Source organism: Antechinus flavipes, chromosome 6 (assembly GCF_016432865.1).
Source record: "Antechinus flavipes isolate AdamAnt ecotype Samford, QLD, Australia chromosome 6, AdamAnt_v2, whole genome shotgun sequence".
In the NCBI taxonomy this organism is placed as follows: domain Eukaryota; kingdom Metazoa; phylum Chordata; class Mammalia; order Dasyuromorphia; family Dasyuridae; genus Antechinus; species Antechinus flavipes.
The window spans coordinates 149,800,580-149,821,100 of record NC_067403.1 but is presented as its reverse complement, the minus strand read 5'-3'; the positions used below and the strand labels follow the sequence as shown (position 1 = coordinate 149,821,100).

General features: G+C 33.5%; 1 protein-coding gene across 3 annotated transcripts in view; it reads right to left on the bottom strand.

Annotated features, from left to right (window-relative positions):
* Window positions 1–20,521, bottom strand: part of RAP1GDS1 (Rap1 GTPase-GDP dissociation stimulator 1) — a 222,085-nt gene that overhangs the window by 173,901 nt on the left and 27,663 nt on the right. For all 3 annotated transcript variants that reach the window (XM_051964422.1, XM_051964421.1, XM_051964423.1), the window contains exon 2: window positions 15,654–15,761. In XM_051964422.1, the coding sequence (XP_051820382.1) occupies window positions 15,654–15,761 (108 nt within the window). The remainder of the gene's footprint in view (window positions 1–15,653; window positions 15,762–20,521) is intronic.

Sequence of the window (20,521 nt, the reverse complement as noted above, 5' to 3'; positions counted from 1 at the left end):
ATTTAATTTAACTATTTAGTCTTTAACTCTCCATTCAGGATTGAAGGGGAGGTTTTGTAGTCAGTCATCATATTATAAAACTGTCAAAAGATTAATCAATGTAGGAAAATTAGAAACTACAGCCCGGTTTATTAGTGGAACTATAAACGGATTCAATTAATCTGGCAATTTGGATTTATGCTTAAAAAAGGATCAAAATGATCAAATTCTTTGACAAAGGGTTCCTATGGCTAGATATATTATATACAAGGCAATCAAAGACAAAAAAAAAAAAAAAAAGTCCCAAATACACTATAATATTCACAACTGTCTTTTTGTGTTTCAAAAGGACTAGAACCAAAATGATAGGGGGAACAGCTACACAAATCATGATACCTCATGGATATAATAGGAATATTCTAGAAAGATATAATAAATATAAAGAATTAAGAAAAGGAAGATATACTGAATATGAGATGAAATAAACAGAAACTGGAAAACAATATGTATGATGATAAAAAATAATTAAAAATAAAATTGAACACCACAATTATAATAATCAAACTAGTTTAGGAAAAAAGTTTAAAAAAATATACCTCTTGTTTGGCTTGCTGCTTCTCTTTTAAAAAGAGAAAAATATTAATAAATGAAGATGATAGAGAAATATATCAGTAAAGATCTTTAAAATTTTCTTTAAGTCTACAAGATTATTATTTTTTAATAAGAGGATGATGACAAGTGAAACAACAATTTACCTCAACCTAAATTACTGACAACTGGAAACTTTTTGATTCTACAGTATTTCTCCTGGTTATACATAATGGATTAAGTATAAAGATAAATACAAATTCACATTGCTTATGTGAAACCAAATTTCCACACTCAAACACAGGTTTCTTAACATTAATTTGTCTTATTGTCAATGCTGTAAAATTATCCATGCATATAACTTATAAATAAAAAGCTATTAAAACAAAAATAAATAAATAAATGAAATAGCAAAGGGGGGGAGAAATTCAAGTTAAGTAATAAATCTTTGTTCTTGTCTATCTGTAGATATACATGTCTACATATGTAGGTAGTGTGTACATATATATAAGTATATGTATGTATATGTTTGTATATAAATACAGCATATCACAAAAAAATTTAACGCAGATTTAAATTTCAATACTGACCTGTATATATGTGTACATCAGCTTTTTTTCTTTTCTTGCATATATAGGACATACAAACAATGAGTTGTGCCCAAAATTAAAGAGGAGGAGTGTGGTGTTTTTCTTCTTTAAAATATAAAGGTTCTCTCTGGGAGCAGGTTTCTCAGGGAGGTTTTCTGGAGGCAGCCTTAGTTTCAGCTGAAAGTAATAATCACCTCAAATGCAGCCAGGTGATAAAAGTTCAAACGTTTGTTTTCTCCTTCCAAAATAGCCCGGTTAGTTTTTCTTAGTGGCCTGTCTCTCTGCTTGGTTCCGAGAGCTCTTGTTGCTATCCCTTTGCTTCTACCTCGGCCTCAACTCTGACTCGTGGCAATCTTCCAACTGACGCTCCTCTGTAATGGGCTGAGGCTTGAGTTAATGCACTGAGGTCCCAAACACATGAGGCTAAATAGTAATTGGACCATACTCTATTAATATATAAGCTTGGAGAAAGAATGGCCCCCGCCCACTCTTTGTGCAAGTCCTGATGTGTTGTATAGGAAATGACGATTTTGGTGGGTGGAGGCAGGGGAGTGGAAATGGAAGGGAAGGAGAGACTGCTTGCTTTTGCCATTGCCACGATTTTTCAGCTCAGATCCCCCTCTGTTAGCTGGCTTCCTGTCGCAGCTGCCCATATTGCTATCGCAATCTTTCTTACCCATATTGTTATAGCAATCCTTATTCACTTCTTCACTTCAATAAAGATTGAAGATTTTTCCCTTAACCTGAACTCCTGACTCCGGCTGATTTTAAATACGTGGTCATTACACTCCTCCACTCTGAATCTTTTCAACTGAACTAATTTGACTGGGCCTCTGTCTCTTCTTATATATGATCTCCCTTGAGAGAGTGGAATTATGGGGTTCCTCCCAGAGTGCTCTCTGGCCCTAAGAGCTTCAAGGGAGGTGTGAATTCACAAAGTTACAAAGTTTATTTTGTGAATCTCCCATACTTGTGAACTCCAATGAGTACTTAAATACTTCTTGCTTATATGAGCTCTCTAAAGGTGTGAACACAAGCATTGTATCAATTTCACTGAGTTAACATTAGGATTCTAACATCTCTCTCTCCCTTGAGTTATCACCTTGTTTCAAGTTGAGTTAACACTAGGATTCTAACAGTGGAGAGTGTCCTGGATTGCTTGCAGAAAATTAAAAACAAAACAAAACAAAAAACATTAATTTATCTTTACTTATAAAATCCAGTCTTAGAAAGTTAGAGTGCTCTAATTTTCACAAAAGAATAGTTATTAATCCTTTCTCATTCTTCACTCCCTTTGTACAGGACTCAAAAATGAAAGCTGGTGATAAGGAAAAAGACAACAGAACCCTTACTAGAAAAGCCCTGAAGCCACTGTGCACATGAGCCAACCAGTACTCTGGGAGCCTAAATATATGATAATAGTGATCATTAAGTGACAAAGGAAATGTATAGCATGGCATACTGAATAGAGAAATAATTCAGGAAAGCCTGAATTTCAATTCCACTTCTGCCACATTGACACAGACTGGATAAGTCACTAGACCTAAGTACCTATACAAGTCTTTGAAAATTGAAAATAATAATAGATTTTCATTGGTAAAGAGTAAATGCTCTCAGTGGGGAATTCCTATAACAAATCAGAAATCAGGATATATAAAAAAAAAGTGCGCGCACGTACATATATATATATATATATATATATATATATATATATACATACATATATAATATGATGTACAGCTTATATGTATGAATGTCTGAAGTAAGGATCAGGCATGTCTGTCAATCATATAATCCCCACTTTATCAGAGCTTTCCAGGGATGGCTCCTCCCTTGAAAAGAGACTTTCTTCGCTGCTACTTTTTTTTTTTTTTGCCTCATCTTGCCCCTTCCTTCTTTAGACATAGCTACCTTTCAAAACTGACCTCCTGGCAAAATATATCATGACTACCCTACCTTTACTCTCGTTAGCCATCTCTGTGATAAATGACTTGCTTTAATCCTAGGGATTATGTGGAATGTTTTATTTAACTATACATATTTGTTATAAAGGGTTCCCCCCCCCTTTTCTTTTTTTTTTTTAATGGAAAGGAGTAGAAAAGAAGAAAACAGGTTTTTGCTCATTGAAAAAAATAAAAATTTAGAAAATGGCAAGGATCATAATGGTTGAATGTGTTTTCTTTGCTGTAGTAAATCATTAAAATAATTTTAAGATTCTCTCTTTTAATATCATTGAATAGATGCTGGCAAATAGTAGTTTAAATCTCTTTCTTCTGGGATTTCCCAAAAGTTATCTTAATACTATATTCAAGTCCTGATATGCAAACCAAAGTTTTAATGGCAGAAGAATTAAAGCAAATCTTCAAATGCTTCTAAACAATAATGGTTTAGCTACAAAGAGGGCCAAATGTAATTTCTCTTTATTTTCTTTCTTCCCAAAAGCTGTCAAGCCAGGAATAGGTTGAATAGGCAAATAAACCGGGATATATGTTCACTAAAATGGGCAAGGGGAAGGATATATAACATGCTAACTAGAATAAACTCCCTAATCAGAGTAACCCATTATCTCTCTACACAAGTCATGCAACAGGATGAGCATTTGTATTTTTGTTGGCTACACTACCATTCTCACTATCTTTGGCTCTTCATTACTCTCCATTACAAAGTCAAAGGACTGGCCCCTTGCTCACTCTTAACATAAGACCATCTAGAACCACTCCTATCAAAGTCACATCTCCATATTCACAAGATCAAGTTCCTTCCCAGAAGTAGCTGCAAACAAAAATACTTACATCATTTCTGACTCTTGTTAATCTATAGAAGGGCATGTTTTCATAGCAGATAGATAGAACAATGTATTTATATACACAGCCACAAATAAATAGATACATGTATATATAAAATATTCATATATATATATTCTTTTCTCAATAAAGCATATAAAAATTGAATATATCAAATAAATATTTGCAATAATGGTTAAGATAATGCTTTAGCAATTAAAAGAATTTAATAAGCCTAAATTACATGAAAATTTTACTTATTCAGGATATGCATTCTCTGGTGCTGAATGAACCAAATGAACCAAAACTATATCAAGGCACAAGCTTATTCTAGAAAGGCTATCTGATTTTCTGAAGCTAGACTTTTTTATGACAGGATGTCACTTCTGCTGGTGTCCTTTCACTTTTCTAGAATCCTTGCCTTCAGTCTCACTCTATAAAACCACCAGTACTAATCTGTATCCCTGATCTACAGATACTTGGAAGAATAATGGATCTAGAAACATCTCACACCGAAAGTGGCAGGAGTATAAGAGTTTGGCCTAATGATAAGCCAAGGCATATTCTCAAAGGATTGTCTCTCCTACCACAGCCTGAAAAATCACCATAGCTATAGCTCTAGCAAAAACCTTTGCCTTTCACAATCCTCTGGAAGTGCTATCCCAGTTCAGGAAGGGAGTGAGTAGGGTACTGCATTCATTTTTTACTCTGGGTGCTCCTGTCACCCCTTCCAGGCTCAATCCATTGAGAGTCTCAAGCTGGCATATAACTTACTCTTATGTAAGTTAAAGTGCAACAATCAGAAGCCTCTAGCTTTTCATGGCTGACAAGTTTAATTCTGTTCACAAACAACAGAACCTCTTCATAACACTGACAAGCAGATCATAGGATCAGAGATTCAGAGCTGGGATGGTCTTTGATTCTACCCATCTCAGAAGGTCACAGGATCCCAGAAAAGTAGACCAAATCTCTGAGACCAAGATCACAGGGGTGAAAGTAAGTATCCAAGACAGGATTTATATGACTTCTTGTTTAACAGGCTAGCGTATCAAGTTTCACCGAGTGTAACTGATAAGTTTTAGAGGATGTGATGTGATCTGTGACATATCTCAATCGTGTAACAAGAAGACATAAAGAGATTGCATTGTATTTTTCCCTTTCAAAATGAAGTAACTATAAGTCTAATCAGGCTGCATGATGGATTTATTGATACAGGTACCAAATTTATTTTTAAAAGTAAGCAGCTGTGTTGAAGATGCTATTAATTCCATGAGAATATAAAACCTCAAGCAAGAACAAGGTACTACTGCGTGTAAAAAATATGTGGCAAAGGAATTGCTTGCTGCATTTATTACTTAGCAATCAAAGTACTGTAACTTGCAGCTGTCTGCATTTCTCCATCACCAAGATTAATTTTTGGCCACTGTCCTTAGATAAAGAATCTACATAGCAATTTTGACATTCCATCACACAATTTATTTTACAAATGGAGACCAGTCCCTTGTCAATGATTTGTTCCAACCAGGATCTGTTTTATAAATGGAGTAAAACAAACTCCTCTTACTCACAACTGATGCTGCCTATAGACTATGTATCATAAGCACTGTTGGGGAGAAAAAAAAAAAAGCCAAAACAGGATAACTCAGAAACAGAGGGCCAGATTCCCATTCCAAATTTCTTCTGGGATGTGGAGGCTCATACTAATGCCAAAAGCAACTCGGCACAGAGAAGAATAATATGGTATAAAGGAAATGGAAATCATACCCTTACACACTGCTATTATTTACCACTCTACTTGGGCAGCTACCCAGATTGTTTTAAAATCAGTATCATCATTACAATTAGCTTACAGTAATCCAAAAGATTGTCCCTAGTTTGCAGGTGAAGCCAATGAAATAGAGAAGTTAATGGTTCATTTAAGATAATTCAGGAGTGAGATAAGTGTACAACTCAAACATGTCCCAGATTTAGAATTTTCATTTAAGTAATAATTAAGCTTTGCTCTCTTGCTACTCAGTAAAGGAGGGAACATTTTACTTAAGTTTTCATTTTATTAAAAAAATCAAATCTATATTCTGTTATTGTAATTATGGCTATTTAAGAAAAATCTAATGTCACCAAATCTCAGCCTTCTGATTTTAACATGTTAAAAGACAATATAAAATGTGTCTTTACTTAGCCCCCACAGCTAACAGATCTTTGATAGCTTTTTAATGGCAACAGTATTGAACTTCAATAACTAAAAGAAAACTATAAAGAAAAAAGCTCCCAAAGGAAAAAGAAATGGATACTCACATCATGGATGTGAAGACAACATAGCATATCACTGAGAAAGATGCTGTTTTTCTGACATTTTTATAATACCCACAAATAAAATCTGAAGGTTAAAAAAAAATACAAGAAATACCAATTTCTATTTCAGCTTCTATTGAGGAAGAAGAAAATTCATATTAAGCAATTTCCTATATAACATGAGCATTCTTTAAAAAAATATATATTAACAAACAAATCTCTTTTGCTACTGAGACATCATTTTAAGTAAGATACATAAGGAGCCAAAGAACAGGAAGAGCATATGTATAGCTGGTACTAGCAAACTATAGGAGGTTCATTTAGAAACAAAGGCCAGAAACTTATCTATGTAAATTGTATATAACAAGGCTGGGAGAGATCAAGTTCTAAATGCAAAAAACCAGAGCAAAGAATTTAGAGTATTAGCCACAGGGATCTCATGATCCACTTATGAGCAACACTTACAAACTTAGAGCTAGTACCAGATCTAAAACTATATGATAAAGCAGCGGTTATCAAAACCATTTGGTACTGGCTAAGAAATAAAGAAGTTAATCAGTGGAATAGATTGGATTCACAGGACAAAATAGTCAATGATTATAGTAATCTAGTATTTGACAAACCCAAAGACCCCAGCCTTTGGGATAAGAATTCACTATTTGACAAAAACTGCTGGGAAAATTGGAAACTAGTATGGCAGAAACTAGCCACTGACCCACATCTAACACCATATACCAAAATAAGGTCGAAATGGGTTCATGATCTAGACATAAAAAATGATATTATAAACAAATTAGAAGATCATAGGATAGTTTATCTCTTAGATCTATGGAGGAGGAAGGAATTTCTAGAAGAACTAGAGAGCATTATTGATCACAAAATAGATAATTTTGATTATATTAACTTAAAAAGTTTTTGTACAAACAAAACTAATGCAGACAAGATTTGGAAGAGAAGTAATAAACTGGGAAAATATTTTTATGTTCAAAGGTTCTGATAAAGGCCTCATTTCTAAAATATAGAGAATTGACTCAAATTTATAAGAATTTAAGCCATTCTCCAACTGATAAATGGTCAAAGCATATAAACAGACAACTTTCAGATGAAGAAACTGAAATTATTTTTAGACATATGAAAAAGTGCTCTAAATCACTTTTGGTCAGAGAAATGCAAATTAAGACAACTCTGAGATACCACTACACACCTCTCAGATTGGCTAAGATGACAGGAAAAGATAATGATGAATGTTGGAGGGGATGTGGGAAAACTGGGACACTGATACATTGTTGGCGGAACTGTGAATGGATCCAGCCATTTTGGAGAGTGATTTGGAACTATGCTCAAAAAGTTATCAATCTGTGCATACTCTTTGATCCAGCAATGTTTCTACTGGACTTATATCCCAAAGAGATCTTAAAGAAGGGAAAGGGACCCATATGTACAAAAATGTTTGTGGCAGTCCTTTTTGTAGTGGTGAGAAACTGGAAACTGAGTGGATGCCCATCAATTGGAGAATGGCTGAATAAATTATGATGTATGAATGATATAGAATACTATTGTTCTGTAAGAAACGACCAGCAGGATTATTTCAGAAAGACCTGGAGAGACATGAACTGATGCTGAGTGAAATGAGCAGAACCAGGAGATCATTATACACGGCAATAACAAGATTATACAATGATCAATTTCTGATGAATGTGGCTCTCTTCAACATTGAGATGATTCAAACCAATTCCACTTGTGCAGTGATAAAGGGAGCCATCTACACCTAGAAAGAGAACTATGGGAAATGAGTGTGATTCACAACATAGCATTTTCACTTTTCATTGTTGCTTGCTTGCATTTTATTCTGTTGCTGCAGCTTTTTTTTTTTTTAATGGTTTGATTTGACTTTTCTTGTGCAGCACAATAATTATATAAATATGTGTGCATATATTGGATTTAACATATATTATGTAATGTTCTCTTTTCTCAAATATAATCATTTTTTGGGAACAGATTTCTTGGGGGGCTTCTGGGGGCAACCTCAGTTTCAATTCTGAGTAATAATCACCTCAAATGCAGCCAGCCATTAAAGTCCAGATCCTTTATTTTCTCTTTCTTTCTCGTGGGGCTCGGCTAGTTTTCTGGAGACCTTCCAGATCTTGGTTTCAGTGTTCTTCACAACACAGCCTGCCACCACTTCTCTGTCTTCCTTCATTCTGCCCAACTGAATCCTGGCTTCTCAATCTCCCAGAGTGCTCTTTGGCCCTGAGAGCTTCTTGCTTATATACTGCATACTGAGTATACTCCAATCATTACATCACTAGGAAACCATTATTTGTTGTAGGATTAACTCAATGCTAAATTAGATTTAACCACTGTCTGCTCAATTCCACTGACTTAGCACCTTGTAAGAATTCTAACATCATTGGACTATTTGCCATCTAAGGGAAAGAAAATTGGAATACAAGGTTTTGCAAGGGCTAATGTTAAAGAATTGTCCATGCATATGTTTTGAAAAATAAAAAGCTTTATTTTTATTTATTTATTTATTGCTGAGGCAATTGGGGTTAAGTGAATTGCCCAGGGTCACACAGCTATGAAGTGTTAAATGTCTGAGACCAAATTTGAATTCCAGTCCTTCTGACTTCAGGGCTGGTGCTCTATCTACTGCACCACCTAACTGTCCCAAAATAAAAAGCTTTAATTAAAAAAAAAAAACTTTTTTTAAAGAAAGAAACTTAGAGCTAAACACTACTAAAACTCTTTCTTCTTTTTCACATTAAAACTAGAAATATTTTCTCTCCTAGAGAGTAAGTTGTTCTGATAAATGAAAAATTAATTCTCAAGAAATTCTTATATAAATACTAAGTAACATGACAAGCAGTCAAGTAAGGTCAAGATTCAAAAAGCCAATGAGATTAAGGAGCAAAGACAAAGGATATAACTCCTGAAGAAAGCAGTTTAGCACTACATTGCAGACAAGACCCTACCAACCTGCCAGCATGATTCTATGGTTCCCTCAGCAACCATAATAATCCCTTTGCTGTTAGAACACATTTTTATTATAGATCAAATTTTAGCTGCTTCTGTCCTTGAGGCTTTATATTTTACTCAACACAGATGACAGTCCTCATGTATAACTCTGAGACCAATATTTGATGTTAATGTATATGCAGACTAGTACTGCCATGTAGGACATATATCATTTTAAGTTTCAAAAAATGAGTATAAAATAATTAAAATATCAAAAATGGATTTATTTGATGCCTTTCATTTAACTGAAGAGAAAAGTGCTAACAGTTGATTTCCCAAAAGGCTACTTCCATATTTTTACTAATATGACAATCAAAATGTACAACAGAAATATGGAGCAACAGCATCTTTTTTCTACTGTTTTGCTTATGGAAAGCAAACATGCATGGTGGCACAACAGAGTATATTGATCCTGGAGTCAAATTCTGCCCTCAAAAGCTAGTGGTTGTAGGTTTCTGCACTAGTTATTTGATCTCGCCAAAGCTCAGTTTTCTTATTTGTAAACATGGATAATAATGGCCTCTATTCATAAGATCATAAGGATCAAATGAGATAATATGTGTAAAGCACTATGTAAACTATAAAGTGCTGCATCATATTAGCTGTCACTATTATGGACTTGTATCAAAACCTCTTCACCAATATTACAGATCACAGATCAGAGTTTAATGTGTTTAATGGATGAGGCTGAATAGAGTGATTTTCACAAAAGCTGAAAATGCAAATTTCTTGATTCTTCTTCTTTAAAAAATTCAACTGTGAAAGAAAAATATTTAATGCAAAAAAAATTTATGCTTACACTTATGCAGAAACATATTGATTCTTCTCTGCTCAGGTGTACTTCTGTTGCACAGTGATATTCCTAATTTAAAATTGACACTAGTCGATAAGAACATGGAAATAGAAGCATTTCCCATACAAGCCAAGCACTGACTCACCTAAATATTCCACATTTTTATCTTTAATAGAAGTAGCAATGAATCAATTACTGTGCCTTTGGATGAAAAGCTGAACAAATTCAGTACTCTACTAAAACATTTTTAAAAATTTCTTTTCTGATTTTCAATCATGACGTGATTTTAAGAGTCAATGTTATGTTGTACCTGTCAACAATTTCCAGAGGTGACTAATTCTAAAGAAATGAAGTTATTACACATCTTCTCAATGCTACTCACCCACTCTGTCATTACTTATACCTCCTGCTTCAATAAGTGTTGCTCTAGAAGGCTATTTTAAAGTAACAAATTACCAACTAGACAGAAGAAAAATATGAAAGTTTAGAAGAGTATAAAAACTTTCAGTGCAATAAAGGGTGCCCCAAAAGTCTTGGTACAGCTTGGAGTTCTTTTGGGCTTTTTTTGGGCTTCTGAGATACTTTGTACATAATGATTTTTGATGTTTCCAAACACTATTCTCTGCTGGCAGAGGACACCGTTCTCTACAAGTCTGATGTCTAATCATTCTATCTCAGTCATTTTTACTGGGTCATCTTCTTCTAACTCTTCTACACCCTAGGACTGTATACCCTACTACTCTTTTTTCTTCTCTATCTAATCTCTCTCACACAGGTTCAAGCCTTATTTCTAAAAAGGTGATTTCCAAATCTAAATATTTAGCCTTAATTTATTTTTTGAGGGCAAGTTACATATTATCAATAGCTTCCCTAGATATCTCCAAGCAGATGTCCCCAAAATATCTTAAACTTAACATATTCAAAATGGAATTCATTCTCTTCCTATCCAAGCTTCTGGTTATTCAGTATTCTCTGTTTCTCTTCACAATCTTCGAAGTCACTCAGGTTGAGCACTTCAGAATCATCCTTGATTCTTCATTTTCTTTCACACCCCATATCTACTAAGTTATGGTGTCTAATAGAACTTATTTCCAAAAGAGTTCCTGCTTTTTTTCTTTCAGCGTCATCAACTTTTAGGCTAGGCCTTTCTGCCTCCTAGCCTCCTACCTGGACCACTTTAATAGCTTCCTAATTGCTCTACCTCCTTATGTTCTCTTCTCTCACCAATCATATCTCTATCTAGCTATCAAAATAATCTTCCTCCTACGGGTCTAGAGCTACATTTTATTCCCTTATTCAAAAACATTTAGAGATTCTGCATCTCCAGAAGATGAAATGTAAATTCTTTACTTAACCTGATATTTAAGCTTCTCTGCAATCAAGCTGTTCATCTACTTTTCCAGCCTAATTTCCTATTATGCCCCTTTCAGTCCTATATTCCAAAGTGGACTACCATTCCCCCAAAGGGCTCAAACTCATTCCTCTATACAGGTAAAAAGGATGTCTCCTCCATTATCTGAAATTCATACCCTTCTCATTTCTATCTCTCAAAATCCTGATCTTTCTTCAAGGCTCAGGGACCAACTCTGTCTATACACATAAATATTTTATTTCTTTCTTTCCCAAAGTAGAGATCCTTGAGGACAAAGATTATCTGTCTCATTTGTGTCTTTAGGGCACAATGCAAAGCAAGAAAGAGGCATCTAATCAATATTTGTTGAACTGAATTAAAATATTGCTTCTTGAAATATTCCAATTTTAAATGTTCAATTTCAAATTTTAAACTTCAAATTTTAAAACTTCAGTAAAAAAAAAGCAACTTACAGAATCTGATTTCTTGCTGAATCTGATTATCAAGTAAAATGTCTTTTTTCTCTATTATACGCCCTCTTGTGTCAGTAGCCTTTTAGATAAGGTCATGAATGAAATTTTATCGACTGATAACAGGACATGTTCTTTTTCTCTTTTCCTGAAGATAATTGGTAAATTGAATTAATTTACTGTTTCCATTCACAACACAAAATACATATTACTTTTCTAAAATAAGATATAACAAAAATAATCAACTCATGTTTACATAGAATTCTATGGTTGATAAAAAAAAAGTTTTCCCCCTCAGAATAACTAAGTAAAATGTAGTATATAATTATTATCCATATTTAATAATCTGTAAACTAAGGCTCAGAACTTACGTGACTTTCCTAAAATCATAGTGCCAGGACATAAAATCTAGAACTATTTCTACTGCTTTTAAGTTAACGAAAATACTGCATTAATCTATTCCATATCTGAAACGTATTTTTCGTTCAAAATCACGTGTCTATGTCTAAGTAAATATTCTAACAAATAACTATTGATTTACTCTCTTCTCTCTCCCATCATCCCATTTTTCCTCTCTTTGTCCTTAGTATGAAAAGAACACTAGCAGGAATCAGAAAACTTGGATTTTAGACCTGGAAGTTCCACTTGCAAGCTGTGATCTTACATCATCCTGTTTTCCAATATGTACAACGTTTTTTGTTTTTTGTTTTTTTCCTTTTGATCTATCATGAACAGCAAGACAAAAATGTTTAAGAGAATTGCACCTGTTTAACTTGTATTGGATTGTTTGCTGTTTAGAGGAGGGAAGAAAGAAGGAAGGGAGAAAAATTTAGAATATAAGATTTTGCAAAGGTGAATGTTGAAAACTATCTTTGCATGTATTTAGAAAAATAAAAAGTTATTATAAAAATAATTTTAAAATGCAATTGGAAAATGCTTAACAAAATAAAAATATTTTAAAAAGACAAAGAAAATGCACATCACTATCTGTTGTCTTCTTTGTAATGTCAATGAAGAGTTTTCTCAAAAAGCATGACATGACTTACTGATTGAAGACACAATTTTTAAAAGGCTATTCAACTGGTTCTTCAATATATTGACAATAATTCTGAGAAGACAAGAGATTTGAAGACAAAAATACCATAGTCCAAAAGGTTCCAAGACTCATTTGACAAGATATTATTTTAAAATATATTAAATTTTAATATTTTATTATTTATAATTATATTATTGTTTTATTATATTTTAAACATGTGAAAAACATGACCCTCATTCTGGGTAAGAACATTTTTTAACCAAGATGCAACAATGACTGCCCTTTGAGAGACGTTAAGACTAAGATATTCTATTAATAACTAATTATTAATTTATGATGCATCCTTTTTCTTTTATTTATTAAAATCCAACTCCTGAAAACATCAGTCAATTACAGAGAGACAAGGCTGAGTGATGAGATCTGCTCCTAAGATAAAGCTTCTTAACTAGATGGGCAGGACTCCATCCAATTGGGAGACATAGAGAATAAAGAGTCCAGTGTAGATGAGTCTTTGCTTGGGGGATGAACCCACTTTTCTCTTTGATCTTCATTAGAGTTTGGGGCAACTCAAACCATGAAGGAGAAACTAGCTAGAGAAGTCCAGATAGAAATGGTTTACCCTGCCTAAATGCCTCAAAGATACTCATGATCAAACTCATTCTCAGTAGGAGGAGCTAAATAAAGACTTCTAGCCTATCTCCTCATTTACATGTTTACCAATCAGGGCTGAGTTTTACTTGTCAGGAAAAATTCTTTTCCAAAAGGTATTTAAGAAATTTCAGGAACTCCCTTAGGGTCTTTGATTAGCTAGGGTAATCATTGATCATCAATTTATTGGCTGGTTAGCCTAGTTAACAGATCTATTATTAATTACTCAGAAATTCTGTCTCTCAGAGTTTTCATTCATCATATCTTTCCTTTAATATTAGACTTTCCTCCTCAATGTCAGGAATAGGTGAACTTCTATCAAAATGACACTGCTGAATAAAAGATAATTTTCTCCTCTGGGTAAATGTCAACCAACATTTTTCAAATACTGCTTAGTGGTTTTAAGAATCAATAAAAACAACAAACAAGATTAACAAATACTGTCCAGCAGTACAATACTAACTTCTGTACTATCTTCTAGACTCTCCCATGAGACACTATGAATGAGGCAGCTAGGTGGCGTAGTGGATACAGCACCAGCCTTTTAGGCAGAAGGACCCGAGTTCAAATCTGCTCTCAGACACTTAATACTTCCGAGGTGTGTGACCCTGGGCAAGTCATTTAACCCCAATTGTCTCAGGGGGGTAAAAGAGACATTATGAATGATTCTCTAAAGAGAGAGTTAACAGGTGTTTTGTTATTCTGATTTTTCCTTTTTGGTTATGGATCACTTCACATAGACTGTTTTGCATTGCTATGGTCATTAAAGTCTAATGATTTAAGGAAGCAAATCTGCTTACATAGATTCTTGGGCAGACAGACCAATAGGCTTCTCTCCTTTGTTCTCTTTCCCTTCCTCAATAATGAACCATTTAACTAGGAGTACTTCTGTAATACCATGATCCTAATCCTAATTCATCTTAATCCTAATTTATGATTTCATTGATGTGGGTCCCAGTAAGGAAACACCCTTGAACAAAGCTGTTCAAAAATTTAATAGTTAGAGTTTCCTGAAGCACTGAGGAAGTTACATGACTTGTCCAGAAACATGTGGCTACATCATAAGGGCATTTTGAACACATCTTCCTAATTTTGAAGCCAGTATTATGCAGCAATGGCTATGATTTTGTTAAAATGTCTAAAGCTTAAATATCAAGATGATAAAGCTATAGCCTTATATAGCAGTAGCATCCCTAAGAGAAGCCAACTTAAAATTATGCTTTTGGAATGACATTTTAATATTTCAATCAAGTCAAAACAAAGATTTGTAATCAGTCTAAATAAATTTTTCTTTTGGATGATTAGTAGAAAAAACAAATAATATACTCAATCAGACAAGCTCTCAAACACAGAAAGCATGAAACTGAAATGCATAGCCTCTTTTCTGTATGTTAATTTTCTGCTCCATAATTATTTCTAAAATAAGACAATAGGTACATTATATGAGTACATAACCTACTTCAGAAATTAAGGTACAAAGTAAAAGTTAGTCTTTACCTAAATATACACTAATGCACTAGAGAAACGAGGGAAAAAAAAAAAAAAAGAAATGTTCTAGTGGATTGAACATGATAAGATATTGGGTCATTCAATAAGTATTTGAGAAATTTCTTATTCTAGAATTATTTAAGGAAACACTGCATCCATCTCCTTAGACTTATCAGATATGCTCTGGATTAAAACCTCATTGAATGCAAGGGACTGGATTAGATGGCCCCTCTTGAAGGTTTAAGATAGGAATGATTTCTGAAGAGTTTCTAAATCTGAGATAACAGACATACTTTAGATGTCTTGCAAACTTTTTTTTAAAACAACAGCTGTTAAATAATGAGATACAAATGTTGTTTGTGTGTCTGTGTGCTTATAACTGGATAACAACCTCCCTTTAGGATTGGTACTAATTTCATTACCACTAGTAAACAGTTCCTTTCTTTTTGCTCTCCTGGAACAATTATGGCTTTTTAAAATATATTTCAAAATCCTAACAGTTAAAGGCCTCAATAATAGAGAGCAACACTTAAGAGAAATTTCAGAATCAACAGATTCAGAGTGGCTGCTAAGTAGACTCTCCCACTGATCACATATGGCAGTTCAATCAGACTTACTGTTTTGCGCCAGGGCTTGAAGCAGGCAGTCCAAACATCCTTCCAAACTATCCTCAGAGATATCAATGGCTGTGATCTTCAGTTTCTTCAAGGCATCACTGAGATTATCTGTTTATAAACACACACACACCCACAAAAAAAAATCAATGTTCAAAACTGGATCGAGTAAAAATCACAGCTTATATGAAAAGCACAATTATCACCTTTTGCTACTGCAAAGAATGAGGTTAACTCTGCATATGTTCCAAGGTGAGAACAGAGTGCAAGACAATTTTAAAATTAAATTATCCTCATTTTCCTTAAATGTGAAATCTCCTCATAAGGGATATTTTAGAAGCAGTCTGGAAACATCTGTTTCAACATCCATGAAACATGAGCTTCTTTACATATATAATATTAACTCAGAAAATCAAAATTACATAAAATAACTCTTCTTGAAAAAAGAAAAAGGACGGGTCAATAAAATTTTTTCTTTCTCTTTGTTTCATTTGTTTATATAACATATTTATACACATACTTCAAAGAATAACTTCAAGAGAATTAAAATGATGAAGAATAACAAATAGTTTTAATAGGCAGATAATTAGTTAATATAATGACTACTACCATTTCTGCTATCCCAAAGGTTGGGAAAGCTTAAGTCCTGCCTCAGACACGTTCTGGTTATGTGACCCTGGGCAAATTACTCCATTCCTTGATGCTCTAGAAATGCTCTAAGATTATATGGTACAACTGCTAAACTACAGTGATAGAATAAATCCCCTCAGTAGGATTTCCTTATATCGATGAAACCATAAGAATAGCTCAAAAATCCAAAGTTTTTCTTAGGTTACACAGATAAAAACAAAATAGTCTCTATCCTCAAGAAAGTTACTGTCTAACAAGGGAGACAGAGTGCTTAAAAATTAGATAAACATATGGACAGATAGCATGGAGTACAAGATTACCTTTGATTAAAAACAAAGATTATTTCTTCCTTTGAGATTAGAGAAAAAGAAAGAATACTGGGGTGATTTTAAAAGGATTTGAGCTAATATTAGAAGCTAGATTCTTCCATTAACTCTAATCAAGGATGGAAGAGATTATTGGTCCTTAATAAACTGTATTATAGATTAAGCACCTATCATGTGCCAGGACTTAAGCTGGGTATTATGTAGACAGAAATGAAATAGCTCTTGTCCCTAGGGAGCTTTCATTCTATTGGACATTCTATAAGGGACAACTTTGGCAGACTAATAAAACTGAACACGTTCTCAGAATAATATTTTAAAATGCATAAAATAAAAGATGGAATCACAGAAAACATACTAAAAATATAATTATCAAAATATATTTTTAAAAACAGGTTCATAATCTCCAGATTAAAAACCCATGCTACAAGGGAAGCAACTATATGTGTGTGTGTGTGTGTGTGTGTGTGTGTGTGTGTGTGTGTGTGTGTGTGTTTGTAAGTGTATATATAAAACAAATACAAGGCCATTTTGAAGTAAACCACTTACTTTTGGGGATATCAAGCAAAGCTTCCAAAAGGAACTGGTGTTTGAGTTAAGCTTTGAAGGAAAATTAGAATTTTAAAAGGAAGAAATGAGAAGGAATATAATGGACTAAAAAAAAAAGATATCAATAAATCTTTAAAAGATTAACCTATTTCATTAGATATATTTTTTCTGATAGTTTACTAGTGACATATATTGTATTTTTTTTAAATTTGTTTACAGATATCTTTTATCTGTTAACTTCACTTCCAAATACTTTACTCCTACCTCCTCAACCCTATGAGCCATCCCTTCCTTGGAACAAAGAATAAAAAGGAGAGAGGGAAAGCAGTTGAATCAAATTAATTAAACCAAGTCTGAAAGTTAATGAAATGTTCCAAATCTGTTGTCCCTCAATTCTGCAAGGAAAGGAACAAAAGTGCACTGTTTCATCTCTCATTTTCTTTTCAGGGTTAAACTTCAAGTATTATATTTGGAGGCTTTGGTTTTCTCCATTTATATTATTGTGGTTGCATATAATGTCTTTTTGGCTCTGCTTATATCATTCTGCATCAATTCTCTTCTTGAATTCTTCATATTTATTGTTTCTCTTATTCTACTACTTCTATGTACCATGATATATTTTTTAAGTCATTCCCTAATTAATGAGCATCTACTTTGTAAAACTTCCTTTTTTAGTTCAACTAAAATATTATAAAATAAATATTTCTTTAGTCTAAATTCTTTTCCAGATTTTTCCTTTAGAAAAGGAGTTAGTAGGTCAAGAATAAAAGAAATGGGGCAGTTAAATGGCGCAGTGGATAGAGCACCGCCCCTGAAGGACCTGAGTTCAAATTCAACCTCAGACACTTAACCTAGCTTTGGACCCTGGGCAAGTCACTTAACCTAATTGCCTCAGCAAAAAAAAATTTAAATTAAAAAAAAAAGATATTCTTGGTATAACAGAAGTAAGGGTAGAAACCAAAAAGTATCCTATATCTAGTTGAAATCATTTGTTTTAACTATCATCACCCCTAAAGAGATTGGACAGACCCTTCTTTGCTCATTAACTGAAAGAATTTAGATATTATTCAGAGGAAGATGGTCCCTTTGATTACTTCATGTCACTTCTGACCAGCTGAGGACCTGAGAAGATTGGTCAAAAAGGATAAATTTAAGAAGGGCTATTCTCCAGAGACATTCAAAAAGAATAAATGATTACTGTTCCATTATAAGTAGAATGTTAAGCTATAATTGTGTTTTATCATTTTATGGCATTTCTCTTTTTCAAGATTCTTATATATGTTACCTCAAATTGTCTTGGTGAAGTCTAGGTACATGGAAAAGATTCTGCTTCTTCTTAAATGAGAAATACTTGGACTTAAATTAATATGAAATTAAATAAAACTATTTTTTAAAGACTTGCACGTAAAATTCAGAGTATAGAATTGATTTTTTTTCTTTGACATTTACTACCACAAAAAGTGAGACTAATTTTAGTGTGTTGGGGGGGGGGGTCTTTTACTTCTTTTAAATGAGAAATGAAATATGCTTTCCATAACAGCTGAACCAATTCACAGAATCACCAACAGCATACAGATTTTCTGAAGGGAATAACACCAATTTTACAAATAAGGAAATGGAGATTGAGATAAGGAAATTGCAAATCACATAATTAGTGATAGAAAACCAGGTCTCCTCACTACAGAAACATGTGTATGTGTGTATATTTGTGCATGTGTATGATCATTCCTTATATACATATATGCATATACATAGATTTACATCTAAATATGATATATCATACACATATAATATCATTATATCATATATATATCATTATCTGCTCCCCTAATGGGAAAGAGAAGGAAAAGTGTTAATATTAACTACCTCATCTATGAATCATTGTTCTGCTTTAAATTCTATTATTAAAAGATGTGGGGCAAGGAAAGAGCACTGAAAGACAGAGGGGTGCAGGAAGCCTTGGTGGTTTCAAAGTGTTTCAAAAGGTTTTTAAAATTTTGCTTTTCCTCTTTCTCTCTTCTTAAGACTATGAAAAACATTTAGGAAAGATTATTTACTGTGTCTTCTCTTATACATAAATGTTAACTGGTCTGGAAATGCTTAGTGTTATGGAAAGCCAATAAAATGATATTATTGGGCAGCTAGGTGGAACACTTTAGAAAACCAGCCCTGAAGTTGGGAAGACCTGAGTTTAAATCTGGTCTCAGACACTTAACACTTCCTAGCTATGTGACTCTGGACAAGTCACTTAGCCCCAACTGCCTCAGCAAAAAAAAAAAAAAAAAAAAAAAAAAAAAAACTATATTGCAATTCTTCTGAACAATTTTCCCCTCCTTCTTACCACTTACAACTCCAGAAAAATGATTGAGCCCAGAACAGGCATGCAATTTTATATTTAAATAAATGAAAATTAAGAAAACTGATTTATAGTTTTCATCAAAGAAAATATGTTTAACTTAGATCAAAAGAATATCCCAAAAGACCAGCTTTAATACAAAGAAAACGTCATTATAATAAATTAATGAAGATTTAGATCCTTCCTGCAAGCTTAACAGCCAACATATAGGATCAAAATCAAGAGATAGATAGGATCTTTATCCTGCCTATTTGTTGTTTGTATGTAGTTTTATGTTTTCTTTCCCATTAGAGCAGGAGCTATTACTTTCTCCTCTTTCTATTTAACTTTCAGAGACCGTGTAGTCAACCCTTTGATTACTATGGAGGAAAATGAGACCAGAAAAGGTTAAATGATTTTTTCCCGGGGCACATTTATCAAGTGGATTCTAAGGAGGGTCCTCAGATTCCAAATCGAGAGCTCTTTCCACCCGACCGTTTGTCAGAATTACCTTCTACATTCTTTGCAGGAGTCCCCCCCAAAACATCTACTATATCTGCAAGGTGACAGATTTTTCAAAAGACAATCTACAGAACATAAGATATTCCATTCTCCTTATGTATCTGCTGCTACTAAGATAAGCCATTGGAAAAAGAGGACAAGGCAGAAATGGATAATTGAGCAGCTGAAAATTTTGAGATCTTTTAATTTCTCCTTCAATTGCTGCCTAAACTTACTACCACTAGAGAATAGAATATTTTATTAAAGGTGAGAAATAATTAGAGCCTCCTGTAAGAACTAAAGTTTCATAGAAATGCCTGCAAACAGGGTTCTATCAGCAGCAATACAGCATCTGCTACAAAGGTAATAATTCATGTTATGCCTTTACTAGTAATTTTTTCAAATATTTAGATGTCAATCAGTGCAGAGAAGAATATCAAACTCATCTTTACTGATTTGGGGGGTATATAAACTAGGGACCTGGAAGAAGTAATCTCTCAACCCCAAATTTCATTAGCTTAGAAGTTTAGCTT